The sequence below is a fragment of the Macrobrachium rosenbergii genome, chromosome 37 (assembly GCF_040412425.1).
Source record: "Macrobrachium rosenbergii isolate ZJJX-2024 chromosome 37, ASM4041242v1, whole genome shotgun sequence".
Lineage (NCBI taxonomy): Eukaryota > Metazoa > Arthropoda > Malacostraca > Decapoda > Palaemonidae > Macrobrachium > Macrobrachium rosenbergii.
The window spans coordinates 32,867,536-32,880,832 of NC_089777.1; the positions used below are offsets into that span (position 1 = coordinate 32,867,536).

General features: G+C 36.2%; 1 protein-coding gene across 1 annotated transcript in view; it reads right to left on the minus strand.

The window, feature by feature from the left end:
* Window positions 1-13,297, minus strand: part of LOC136825455 (STE20-like serine/threonine-protein kinase) — a 114,268-nt gene that overhangs the window by 6,799 nt on the left and 94,172 nt on the right. The window contains 3 exon segments of the mRNA XM_067081926.1: window positions 11,921-12,024; window positions 12,166-12,301; window positions 12,667-12,801. Coding sequence (XP_066938027.1) covers window positions 11,921-12,024; window positions 12,166-12,301; window positions 12,667-12,801 — 375 coding nt within the window.

The following is a 13,297-nucleotide window of genomic DNA, read 5'->3' on the forward strand; positions in this document are numbered from 1 at the left end:
CGAAGTCTATCAAGTCTCAAAGGTCTAGCCTAATCGACTAAAGTCTTGAAAATCCAAGCATCCAGTTACAACAAATTTTAAATATTTCCACAGTTACAACAAATTTTAAATATTTCCACATGGGTAAAAGTAAATTCAAACCACATTTTTCAACAATATTTGTAAAACCACAAATGCATCGATACTTTTGTTAAGGACAGACCTGCAAATTTTACGAAGATTTTTAAAATGAAATTTGTTAATCAAATTATTATCAAAGAAAATTCCAAATTTAATCATATACATTTCATTATTAATAAGTATTTACTTCATATATTGTTACTAAAATGAGTCTTAATCATTTAAAAAACTTGTCCAACCTACATCGAGTAATTGCTAATTACTAACAATCTCCACCATCACATCATTAAATCTTAACATGATTTTACATATTTTATTAATAAAATAAATAACCATCTGAAACTCTATCATGTTGAATCACACTGACAAAAGTTGTGGAGAAGCAATAACAATTGCAAGAGTTCAGCAATAAAAACTGCAATGTATGATAATTTATGAAATAAACTCTTGCATAATGTGATAACAAAAAACTACACTTGGTTACCTAATTATCAACAGCAAATCCTTATAATGAATAAGCATACTTTTATATGGAACAAGCCAAGAAGCCATGAACTTGCCTAGCAATATCCATGGAATAGAAACCTTGGGTGAATAAGGAGCAAGATATATGAGCATGCAAAGGATAGACAAGCATACTTGACTGTACTCTCAAGCCAGAAAATTCAAACCCCAAGTCTGTGGGAGGCCATGGTATGGAGATTCAGGCACAGCCTAAGGTTTGAAAACAGTGGTTATTTGGTCACAAAACAGCATAAGCATCTATATGTGGAGCAAAAGATGTCCGATCAATAAGGCAAAACTTTATTTCTGAGAAAAATTGCTGAGCAGCCCAAATTACCCATACAGTGGAACCCTTTCCTATGAGCATGTTTTAAGTACAGTACAATAGTTATGCTTAAAGCTGAAAGTGCAATTGCTTTATAGGAAAAGAATTTAACAAACCTACACAATAGAGAACTACTAACTCTTCAAAGTGGATGAAAAGCAGGATTATAAAGAGCTCTATTAATGACATGATGCTAAATACTTAGGGGCAAAACTTAAAAATGAAAATAGTCCTTGATAAATAAAACGTAAAAAATTTTTTAGGCAACCTACTAAATAAACCTAGGGTTTTATTATACTAGAACCTACTGGCATTTTCAGTCCTCTTCAATCAGATTTTTTTCCATCTCATACAAGAAATTTCCTGAGACTCAACAACATAAGATGTCTCATAACTGTAATACTGTAGCATGAGTACCAGTACTAATTCTGTGAGAATGGCATCAAATATTTTCAATAACAAAAAGAAATTCCTGCTCATGCACAAACAGGATGCCCACAATAAAAAAAATTAACCTGTTTTGTAAAACATTAGTACAGCACTTTCTTTGCCATACAATGTATATAATATTAATAGTGCCCAGACTCTGACTTACAACCTACTTATAGCTTACGGCCTACTCACAGTTTTCTAAGCAACCAGCAGCAGAGACTTGTTGTCGGTGTTTTTACTGAGCTTAGACCTATCTTGTCTGGTGTTCCACAGGGAAGTATTCTGGGACCTTTGCTGTTTTTAGTCTTTACTAGTGACATGATTGATGGCCTAGAAAATAAGATAGTACAGTATGCAGGTAATACAACTGTTGTTGCAGGTGCAACTAGCCCTAAGAGAAATCTGGAGCAGACCAGCCAGTGGTGCATGCAGAAGTTCTCCAGAAAAGCTGACTTTACCTATTAGCTGATCTATGCTCTTACTCCATGACTGGTTGTGCACAGATAACACTGCTCAATGATTCAGAAGATGAGACGATACTTGGTGTTGTCTTTAACTGCAAGCTTTCTTTTTCGGCAGTCAACAAACACTAATAATGTCAGATTCAGATCTGTCATACTTCTATTATGGCATTAGATTATTGTTGTCCTGTTGTGTTGGAACAGTTCCCAGGATCATTTAATGTTTGCACATTGCTCAAATCAGTGGCTAACATTTTTCTAATACTGACAATTACAATTCTGACCTTCACTACAAGAAAATGTTTAACCATCTTACATTAATTACTTTAGAAATAAATTTGTGATAATGACTTCGGTGCCACACCCTCGGTAGAGCATGCTACTTTGTGAATAGTCAGTATCCACATTCTACTGAATTACCAAAATACCACAATGACCAATGCCTGTGGTCTTTCGATTTTTACTATAAAACTGTGGAACAATCTTCCTGGCAGTAACATTAATGTAGATGGTCATATGTTTAAAAAAGCTCTCAATACTATTTTAAAGCACGGTGCAACATTACATCACATTTTTCTGTCCTATGCTGTACTGCTGTTTATGTATTAATATATGTGTATTCACCTGATGCTTGCTTTGCAAGGCAGTTCTTTTAGGCTTGTTCCATATGAATGTATGCATATTATGAACAAAAGTAGCACCTGTCTGTCTTTAATTACAACTGACAAACTTCCAAGAAATATAAGAATTAAGATTTTTAATAAAAAACATTTTCATATAAACCCATCACTTTTATATATACAATGTAAAAATTAATTTTAAGCTGCTACCTGGTTCAAAGACCAAGTCTACAAACATCGTTAATTCATGATCAAATGTCTCAGACACTGCAGTGTTATGCATAGCAGACAAGGAGTGATAGTACTGTACAACTATGCATCAATTCTAGGGTACTCATCAATAACTTCCTTACTTTTGTATGAAAAATAAAATTTAGTTTTGAAAATATAAGTCTAGTTTCACCATAGCCATTGAAAATAAAAATCTAGTTTCACCACAGCCCATACCTCATACTGCCTGCATCACATATCAGGATGGAGAATCAAACAAATAAATGCCTCAGACATGGCCGATTATAACCTGCAGGATTTGTACTGAGCTCACTGATAATGACCCAAGGCTCTGAGCAGTACAGGGGAATGAAAGAGTTGGAGAGCCTATTTGGGAGCAAAATAAGGTGATTACGTGTGTGTCTTGACTAAACGCTTATCATTTATGTTGAGATAGTGCTAGTAACCCTGAGAGTATACATCTTCAGGTGGATGAGACAAAGTAAATTAGGCAGACTCGTATATGTCCTCCCTTGAAGGCAATACCTACTATGTTGCTACTACCAGTACTAAAGAAATATCAACCCCTTTACATACCTTAGGAAAACTGAGCATAATTTACAGGGACCTCCAAGATTATATTTAAACTTCTAAGACACGGAAAGTACTCTGACCTTGTAGACTTTAATTCTTACTTACATAGTTTTCCATGTATCACATTTCTGTAGGCCCTACATATATCATGAGTCAGTAGGATGCAGTGTTTTTAGATATTGGTTTCCTATAGTGACCTGTGGAATGGAAACAGTCAAGAGAAGTTCCTTCTAGAATCTCTAGTCCTCTTGGAATAGGAAGCAAGAAAAGGGAGAGCAAAGGGTCCTATGAAATGGTCTTGGCTACCTTGGTTCAACTTTTTGCTAGTCTGTTACATAAGCCAATCGAATGGTTCTTCCATCCTAAGCACATGTGACTATGCATATCTCACTGACTCATTTTTTAAGGTGTAGAGGCCACAAGTGAGCTTTCTTTTCAGTGTGAGACCCAACAATGAGGTATTTTACAAGTGTTTGTATGGGGATTTGGTGAGGCTTTTCAAAACCAAAGACAAATCCCAGTGGGATACTTGGACAGCAAAATCAAGAACCTCATTCTGAAAAAGAAAATCAATATTTAAAGTTCCACTGAAGAAACCACATTAATCTTTGAAGTTCAAAGACTTCAGACACGGCCAATCTGTAGCCTTTAATTACTGAGACTGACAACTTCTTATGGCATTTTAGGGAAAGGTGAAAATCTGCAATCAGTAAGGCGATGGAACAAAGTGGATTACTGTCCTTATTGCACCAACTAAAGAATCAGTTCCAATTTGATCTGTAGATGCTGAAGTTTGAAGCTCTGCAAGATCTAGCAAAGGCTTTTGCTGTTTCTAAAGAAAAGCCCACTCTACTGAGACAACACTGGATAATCTCCTATGAAACTGCAATAATTCAAAGTTGATTGCAACTAGGTATCGTTCCTCCTGAGATTCTCAGCCAACAGGGACTAGAAACTGCTGAATAACTTGTTACTGTCAAAGAGGGGCTATCAAGGTACTTGGAGCCCTAAAGCTTGTCCAAGTACTTTTTCTCTGACAAGTCCAAACAGAGGGAAGGCAAACACTTTCAAATTGTTCTAAGGACACATTGGCAAGTTCATCTTTTAAGTTATTTGACAAGGTTGGTCAAAACAATAAGCTTTGACAGCCTGTAACTGAGTGCCTCTACCCTCATATAGATTTCTACTCCAAGGTGGCAAATTCTATTTAATCTTGTGTCTATATTTCTACTTCAAGATGGTAAATTCTGTTCAACCTTGTCTTCCCGAGTCTTGACTTATGCCACTGTTGATGAGTTGCCAGTCACAACTACAACCTTACATCTGATGAAGGCTTAGAGGCTTAAAAACAAGGCTTTCAATTCAAGGAGGATGTTATGCCTCCTGCACTGTTGTGAAAAGATCCTGACACCTGGCAGTCCAGTAAGTGTTCTTCCCATTGTTCTTTTCATGTCTCTGCAAACAGAACAGTCCCAAGAGAGGCACTAGTGATACAGTATTCTAACTAGAAATCATTATTTTCTGTCTGGTTGGAAAACCATTGAGCAAGATTTTGTTTGCTTTAGATCTTGTACACTGTTGCATGAACCAGTGCTCTCACTGTCTTAATATCCATACAAAGATACACTGCCCCTTGTCAACAGTGTTTGGTCTGACTTCTTCCAACTTATATGTATGCAAAACTGCTGACAAATTTTAACTAGGTGGTACAGGTGGTGAAACAGCTCTTTTGCCAATAATACCATCACCAGCCAGTCAGTCATCTAAGCAGAGCCTCAGGCTAAGTCAACTTCATGTCAATACTATGAGCCACAGGCATAAACGGTGTGTGATTCCTAATGAAAACTTGGGATTCTGTAGCCAAGCTGACAAAACAAACCTTGTATTGAAATATCTTTCCAGCAAAAATAAAGTGAAGGTATTTCCTTGAAACATGTATCAGATGTGAGAATATGTACCCCTGAGGTCCAAGGATGTGGGCAAGTCCTCTTCCATTGGTGAATGAAGACCCAAGACTACATTTCAATCTTAAAAGGAGTCTTCTTACCAAATCTGTTCAACTGCCTGCTATTCACCACCTGTTACTCTGGTAACATCTAGCACCATCTCTATTGTCCGCTTCTCCAGCATTACCTTAATTTCATTATCCAAAGCCTGGAAGCAAACAAGGTCTTGCCTCTACATGCTGAATCAATACTGGAAACATGACGATGGGATCTTGCCAGAAAAGGAAGACTTTAGACACCCCAAACAAATTCTATCACCGACAGCTTTGAACCTAATCATGGACATATTTTCTAGACTACTACCACTGAAAGAAAAGTCAGTGAGGAAACACTGTTCTCATCTCTCACCCTCTTAGAGGAAAACTTCGCCCCAGGCCAAAAAGGGTCACTGCTGCCTCCTAGCTAGTGTTCTGGGCATCTCGCTGCTTTCCATTCCCCTGGTATATCAACTGGGGCCAGTTGTTGAATTCTCAATAAAAGAATTTGGTCTTGTGATGTATTCTGATATCTTGGGAGCCTCAGATAAAAACGAACTCATTCTACATAGTTACCTTGGTTGGGAACTCCTGAAGAAACAACTGTAGTATCAATCTCTGGCACACACAAGTTGACTGAGGGAAGGAAATCTGTTGGCCACTGGTTTATCATATCCACTGCCTGGGCCAACCAATGCCATCTCCATGTCATGCTACCCAAATGTATCTCAACATCAAGTTGATCAGGTCATTGCTGGCTAGTATACTGTAGTTCTAAGCTATGCAGTCATCAATTTTCCAGTTTCTGCTGCCTCTCCAACTTGAAGTTGGACATCCTATCCAGCACACCAGAGGCGGCAGCCTTGTCCTATAGAGTCACGGCTGCTTCATTTACTGGGAGTATAGTTTTCAATAACCATGTGATTCGTGCAAATATAAAACTTCATTTTCTTGGCCAGGGTTACCAGCACATCCATGGCAGCACTCTTACCGTGTCTCATCTCATACAACTTCTTGGTTAGAAGCAACTTCTAGGGGCACAACCAGTCCTGGAACATCTCACAGGAGAATTTGGGCGAGCACACCTTGATTGTGATAACCACCATATGGCTTGGGCAGGTCCCAGTCAAAGATTATGCATGTGACTGTTACCTGACAACTCCTTACTTATTTGTTGAGGCATCCTAAAAGGTAATCCAAATGTAGCTGGGGTATTCTGCATTTATTATGAATTTTATACCATCATAAATTTATTCCAATGCCTAAAGACGTTTGGATTATATTTCAAGTTCTGCATGCAATTATCTGTTGTCTGATACAAAAAATGCAGGATTCTTTTATAAGCCCTTAACTTTTTAATGCTTATTGTTGAAAATAGGAGCATTAAGCAACATAAATCTGGGGTAGGATGTTACATTAACCCTTAAGGGATGGGCTAATTATATATCATGCAACTCCCAGACCAGGCAAACTTTAAGGTTGGCCAATTTAAGAAAAAGCACATCAATGGGAAATGAAAGATATGCAAATGCACATAGTGCAAGAAAAAATTCTAAAAAAATTTCCCTACCTTCCATGGGAAGTTGAAAATTACTATTTACAACGCTCTCTCACAAAACACTCATAAATTTTACCAAGTTATACATGTTTTTTCTAATAATTTATTTTATTTTATTTTGTAAAATTATAATTACAGCTCACACAATATCATAACAGATAAGAAATAAAATCAGTAACAAATTGTGAGCATATTTATTATAAAATAATTACAGGCAGTCCCCAGTTAACGGTGGGCTCGGTTAATGGCGATCTGGCTTTACGGTGCTTGTCTAGTGACAAAAATCACTGATTTCTGCTGATAATTGGGTACTGGCGCCGATACATACCTAACAGAGGCGCCAATAACCGAAAATTGGCACTTTTCGGTGCTGATAAGCCCGAAAACCGCCGGAAATCGCTGATTTTCGGTTATCATCACACCCCCAGAACAGAAGCCCCGCCGAGAACAGAGGCCTGCCTGTACATAAATTTACTGAGATTGGGAAATGCAATAACTTTTTTGGGATTTATATATGTTTTTTCTAATATTTCTTTGCAAAATTACAATTATAACTAACATCATATCGTAAAAAATAATAACTAAAACCAACAGCAATCCCTGGGTATGTTTATGAGCAAATAAATGAAAAGACATGGGAAAGAAAGGAGCAAGACATTCCCCCTTCAAGGCAAGAACAATACTAAATTCCATGAGATGCCCACGACTGATTTGAGCTCAATTCTTTAATTGCCACAATTCATTTACGGGCCATTGAAGTACTGGAAACTCTTTCCCACTCGATACAGCCAAATCATATGGCACGTAATATTAAGACTCCTCAGAGGGGATCCGTCCACCACCCAAAACCTGTTTTAGATCCTCTATTGAGGGGATCCGTCCATTAAGGGTTAAAATAACAACAATAATTCACATATGAAGATTTTTCAGTTATTCTTGCTCTACGTGCAGCAGCACTGAATGAACTATTAGCTACTTGCAACAGCTAATTATATAAGTACAGGCTGTCTCTGGTTATCGGCAATCCAATTTTATGGCACTTGTCTAGCGACAACAATAACTGGATTTTCTGCGATGATAACCGGATTTTTGGCGCTGATATCCGCTTATCGGCTCCAATACACACCTAATGAAGGCGCCAATAAGCGCAGAAAATCGTTGATTTCAGGTTATCAGCGATTTTTGTTTATTGTCACGCTGTCACGAACGGAACCCCTGCCGATAACCGGGGACTGCCTGTATACTAATGCGTACAGTGCCTGTTAATATGAAACTTAGTAAATATTCGATGGGCATTTTAGAACAATAACAAGTTTGAGTATGTTGAATGCTTCAGCTATCGTGATCCCATGATAATTAAAAAATTTAACGATGATGATAATATAAATGAGATGAGAGAAAAGCATTCCAGGCTAATACACTAATTTGAATCACAAATTTTAAATGTTGCTATACTATGGTGAACTTCTTAAATCTAATTGCTGTTCCTTATGCTGTGCTCTATCATGTGATGATTTTATCCAAGTAACCAAACGAAGTTAAAAGCCAACTACAATAATATGCCAGGAGAAAGGGAAGTTGATGTCAATGTATTATTTCCCAGAGTTTGTGATAATAATAACTGGAATTGGAATATAAAATTTAGGCCAAAGGCCAAGCACTGGGACCTAAAAGGTCATTCAGCTCTGAAAATAATGTTGAAACAACTGTTAAGACAGGGTGGAGAACAACATGGAAGGAAAAGAATGTAAATGTAACAATAATAATCATGAGGATAGCACAGGGGCTAATGAGGAAAACTGAGTAGTTCTAATGTATAAGTTGTCAACATTTTTAATAGTAGCATACTGGTTGTCAAAAATTTTTAATAGTAGTCTACTTTTAAGGTCGGTCAACTGGTACTTTATTCAAGGAACACACTGATGAACATCTTGCATGTTTATCATTTTATTGTATGGTATTTTTTGGCTTCAATAAAGAATTATCACCATTACAAACTAACCATCCCCATGGATGCATTTTCAATTTAATAGCATATCACCTGCATAATGTAATTTTTAACCTTTTTCGGAGCACTACATAAACGGCAACTCAGTTTAGAAAGTCTTTCTTTGAATATTTCATCTGAATGTTGCCAGGATATGCTGTATGAATGTAGCCATTACCACTAGCTGACATATGACCAACAGTAATTTTTCAAAGCATTTTTTGGTTTCACTATTGAAGATATGGATTTTTTTTATTAATAAGCATATGTCTGTATTTATTTAAGATGAATTGACAAACATGCCCCTATATTTATATCCCTGAATTTTATATTTTGTGTACTGAGTTACCTCTCAAGTTGTTTTGTATGCCCGGAGTCTTTTCACACTTACTTTTAGTATACTGTGTTATACTTCACTGTTCATCTTACCTTAAAAGATAACCACAACTTTCATTAGAGTAAATTCAAAAACATTATATGAATATATCAGGAAACAAAATCCAGTAAAAAAAAAACTTATTTAAACACATCTACCTTAAAACTGGAGCCTCTTGTGCAAAAAAAACCATTGTCTCCTAGAAATTTGGTAAGCGATACTGGGATTGATAATGTTAAAACCTGTAATCAGGGTGGGTTGAAGTATATCAAATTATTATCTGACTAATGTAGGAAATCATGACATTAAAAGTGCCATTCACAATAGCTGGGATATATAATTTGTTTGTTACCTTTCAGGAGGAAGGTGATGGAATTACATTACAATATATATAAGGAAAAATATGTTAATGATTTCCTTTTGCATGAGTTGGAGTGGTTCTTCCAGAAAGAAATGCTTCTGTGAGACTGCAAACTTAACATACTACAGCTTCTCCCCTACTTACTACCATTTATACTTATTACCAAAAAATATACTGCATAACTTGAAAAAATAAGATCATGGCATAATATAAAAATATGAGACCCACACCAATAAATACCTATCAAAGGTTAATAACACCTGCTTACTAAGGCTTAGGAAGAAAAACTGGATTACATGAAAAAAAAAAATAATGCAAAGTAACTAACGCATACCTTTCATGCGGAACACAACATAAATGCATGTAAAAGTTAACTACAATGAACATAAACTAACCACTGAATTCCAGTTCACCACTCATGAGCTAAATAATATAAAACAGTGAACTTATTCTCCAAATAAAACAAATTTAATCAATAAATATAAATAAAAATAAAATATATACCATGAACACTTTAACAAAATACTGGAACAATTGGTATCAACAACAAATGAAGCATTGCTCTCAGAGAACACACACAGAGTGAAGCAGGTAACTGATAGGTGGCTGAACTTTCACGTGGCTCACACAACTGCAGTGTCTGGGACATCAGAAGCCCACATACATAAGAGTGATGGATTTGTGATGAAAGAAAAAATAATAAACTTATAAAACTAATACATAAGTACTATAACTAAAAACTTTGTGAGACATAAAAGAAGATGCATAAATATAACTGCTAACATATACCTTATATGGTGCTTCCCACATATACACCCATTCCAATTGATGTCTACTGGTTGGTAATATCACTGATCAGTAGTTAGAAATATCTGTATTACTATTTGCTGATTTAACAGGACTGAATACCATATGCCTTACAAGGCTGGGTGAATTGCTTGTTCTTATGAAAGAATGATCATGACAACCAATAACACCTTGGTACTAAAGGTTCTTTACCATGCTTCAATTTTCACCTCTCATTTAGAACAAATACAATTCAGTTATCTTATTGAACCAATTTGTTTTAATGAGATATCAGTGTTTTGGTTTTAATAACTAATAAATAACAAAACACTGTATTGTGGATGAAGATGCAGAATAGTTAAAAGTATCCTAGAGTCCAAAATTTCAGGCTTTTCAGAAATAACCTACATAATTACAGAATGAAGCTAAAGGGAAATGAAAAATTTTTTTTTCATGAAAACTCAGTCTTAGGGACCAACACATCATTCAAGTGCTACAATCCATCTAAAAAATGTTGGCAATGAGTATAAACTGAACTAAAAGTTTACCTCTAACTTCAAACCTAACAGGGAATGTCACAGTGAGTACCGTGTACTCTAACAAGTGAGACAGAAGTAGGGAGCAGCATTTCTCCATCAAACTTAGATGTACAGACATCATCCTGGAGAGTGTCATACAGCAAATGATATTGGAAAGAAAGGATGGATACAATGGTGAGAAAAGTTGAGACCAAGCATTCACTGCTACCACAGGATATAACAGCTGTGCATCATTTCCCAGACATATTACAAATTGTATAACATTCCCAGAAGTCTGCTTCAAACATTTCAATAACCAAATGTTCAGAGCTGATAAACCACGACCTCTAATCTATTGGACTGAGCTTAATTTTGGTTAACACCAGTTAAAATCTCTGGTCTGGACAAGAAAAGACAAGAAAAACTTCTCCAGGGGCCTTTGGTTCCTCTACACATAGGTGAACCAATCTGGCAGGGCCAAGAGAAGGAACACTTGTTTCTAAATATGAAGCAGGAGTGATGAAATGTAAATTGGAGTAGTGGCGCACCACTTGAGGAGTACAGAAACTAGCTCTGCTAAAACAAAAAGGCATAGTTAAAAAAGGTCTTACAAACTGTCATATCAAAGAATACCAACCAGAAGAACATTCGTAGTTCTCTGGTTGACATTTGGTAATCATCCCTCCATATCTGAAGCAAATGGGATTAGCTAATCACTATCACAGACAAAAAGCAGAGAAAATAAATGGTAATGCTGGCATAAGGTCAAATACCTGTCCATGCACTGTGGTGACTGTCATTTTTCCAAGGGACTGTAGCATCCAGAAAATTCAACTACCACGAATGTGGACTAATTATAAGTAAGTTTGTAAGACAAATATAATTAGGATACTATTCCCAACTCAATCATGGTAACAAATTTAATAATGAAAAAACAAAACCCAAAAAATACCTACAAGAATTCAAATAAAATACAAACAGTAAAGTTCTGATACTTTAGGAGACCATACCAAGAAAGTCTACAGTAAAAACTAATTACAAAAAAATTAAGACAAAAATACATGAAAAAGACCCAAAACTACATTACCTGTTTTCGTGGTTTGAGATTGTCTTTCCAGTCTCGCACTTCGCGCTGGTATTCCTCATCCTGACACTTAAGTTTGTAAGTTTCATGTTCCATTAACATTTTTCCTACAAAAAATAAAGAACATAAGCCTTGAACTTGCTTACAACAGCATACTGATTTGTACAAGTTAATTCTAATTTTCACGTTTGAAAAAGGCAACAAATCATGGAGCAAACAAGACGGAACTCTAAAAGCATCCTACTTACGTTTTTCATTTTGCAACTGCTCAAGTTCTTTAGCAGTGGCTTCTGAGGCTGCTTGAAGTTCCTCTAGCTTATGCCTGTGTTTCTGTTCTGCACGACGTTTCTCTGCCTCATATCTTCGTTTTTCATTTTCTTGGAACTGAAGAAAGAAAGCATTAACTTTACTAAATTTAATCATCAATTAGAGTATGTTAAATTTTTTAATTGTCGTACATGAAGTAAAAAGGTCAGTTTTAGGTCTTAAATCAAATAAAGGTGGCACTTCCCAAACCAATCAACAGGTACCCTTCAACACAATAGATGGCAAACTACAACTTACCAAGATAAACAAAAATTAAAGTAATATCAGCTCAAACAATAATACTTGATATCCAGTGATATGCATTTATATATTTACTAGCACAAGAAAAATTTTCAATACCGCTTAAAGTGCTTGATACAAGGCACAATGAAGGTAATGCATCACTATAAGGGACGTGACAGCTACTGAAAAATTTTTCCCACCTTTTTGAGTTTATCTTTTTCATCTTCTTGAGAATCTGGAAGATGTGTGGTGCTGATTCGCATACTCTCACGGAACATTAATTCTCTTGCTTTCATTTCTTGGCGTATCCTCTTTGGCAACTGTCTCCTTTCAACCTGTAATGGAAAAAGGTTGAACTTTTCTGCATAGAATAGCTTGATTGATTGAGCAATTATGGATTATGTAGAGGCACTAAAATAGCTTGAGAGTATCTTAATTCTCATTAGCATCATTATCACATCAGATTCTCCATTGTAAAGTCACACATGAAAACTTCATACAAATCATATACTGTACATCATCCACCTTTGAGGAAAAGGTAAACGTTAAGAGCAGCATATGATGAATGTGGGGTTGGAAATGTTGATGATACCAACCTGTTGATGAAACAGGCCTTGAAAGTGAAGGAAATGACACAAGCAGAAATTGTACCATACAAACTAATTTTTAAAGATATAAAAAAGGCACACAGAAATCAGAAAGTATTTCTCAAAGGACAAATCTAGAACCCTAGCCTCTCCTTCTGCCCTTTCCTTCGCAGAAGCTCCGAGACCAGCCACCCCTACTCCTCCTTCTCCCGTAGGACAAGAACTGCATCACCAAGTTCGTGCG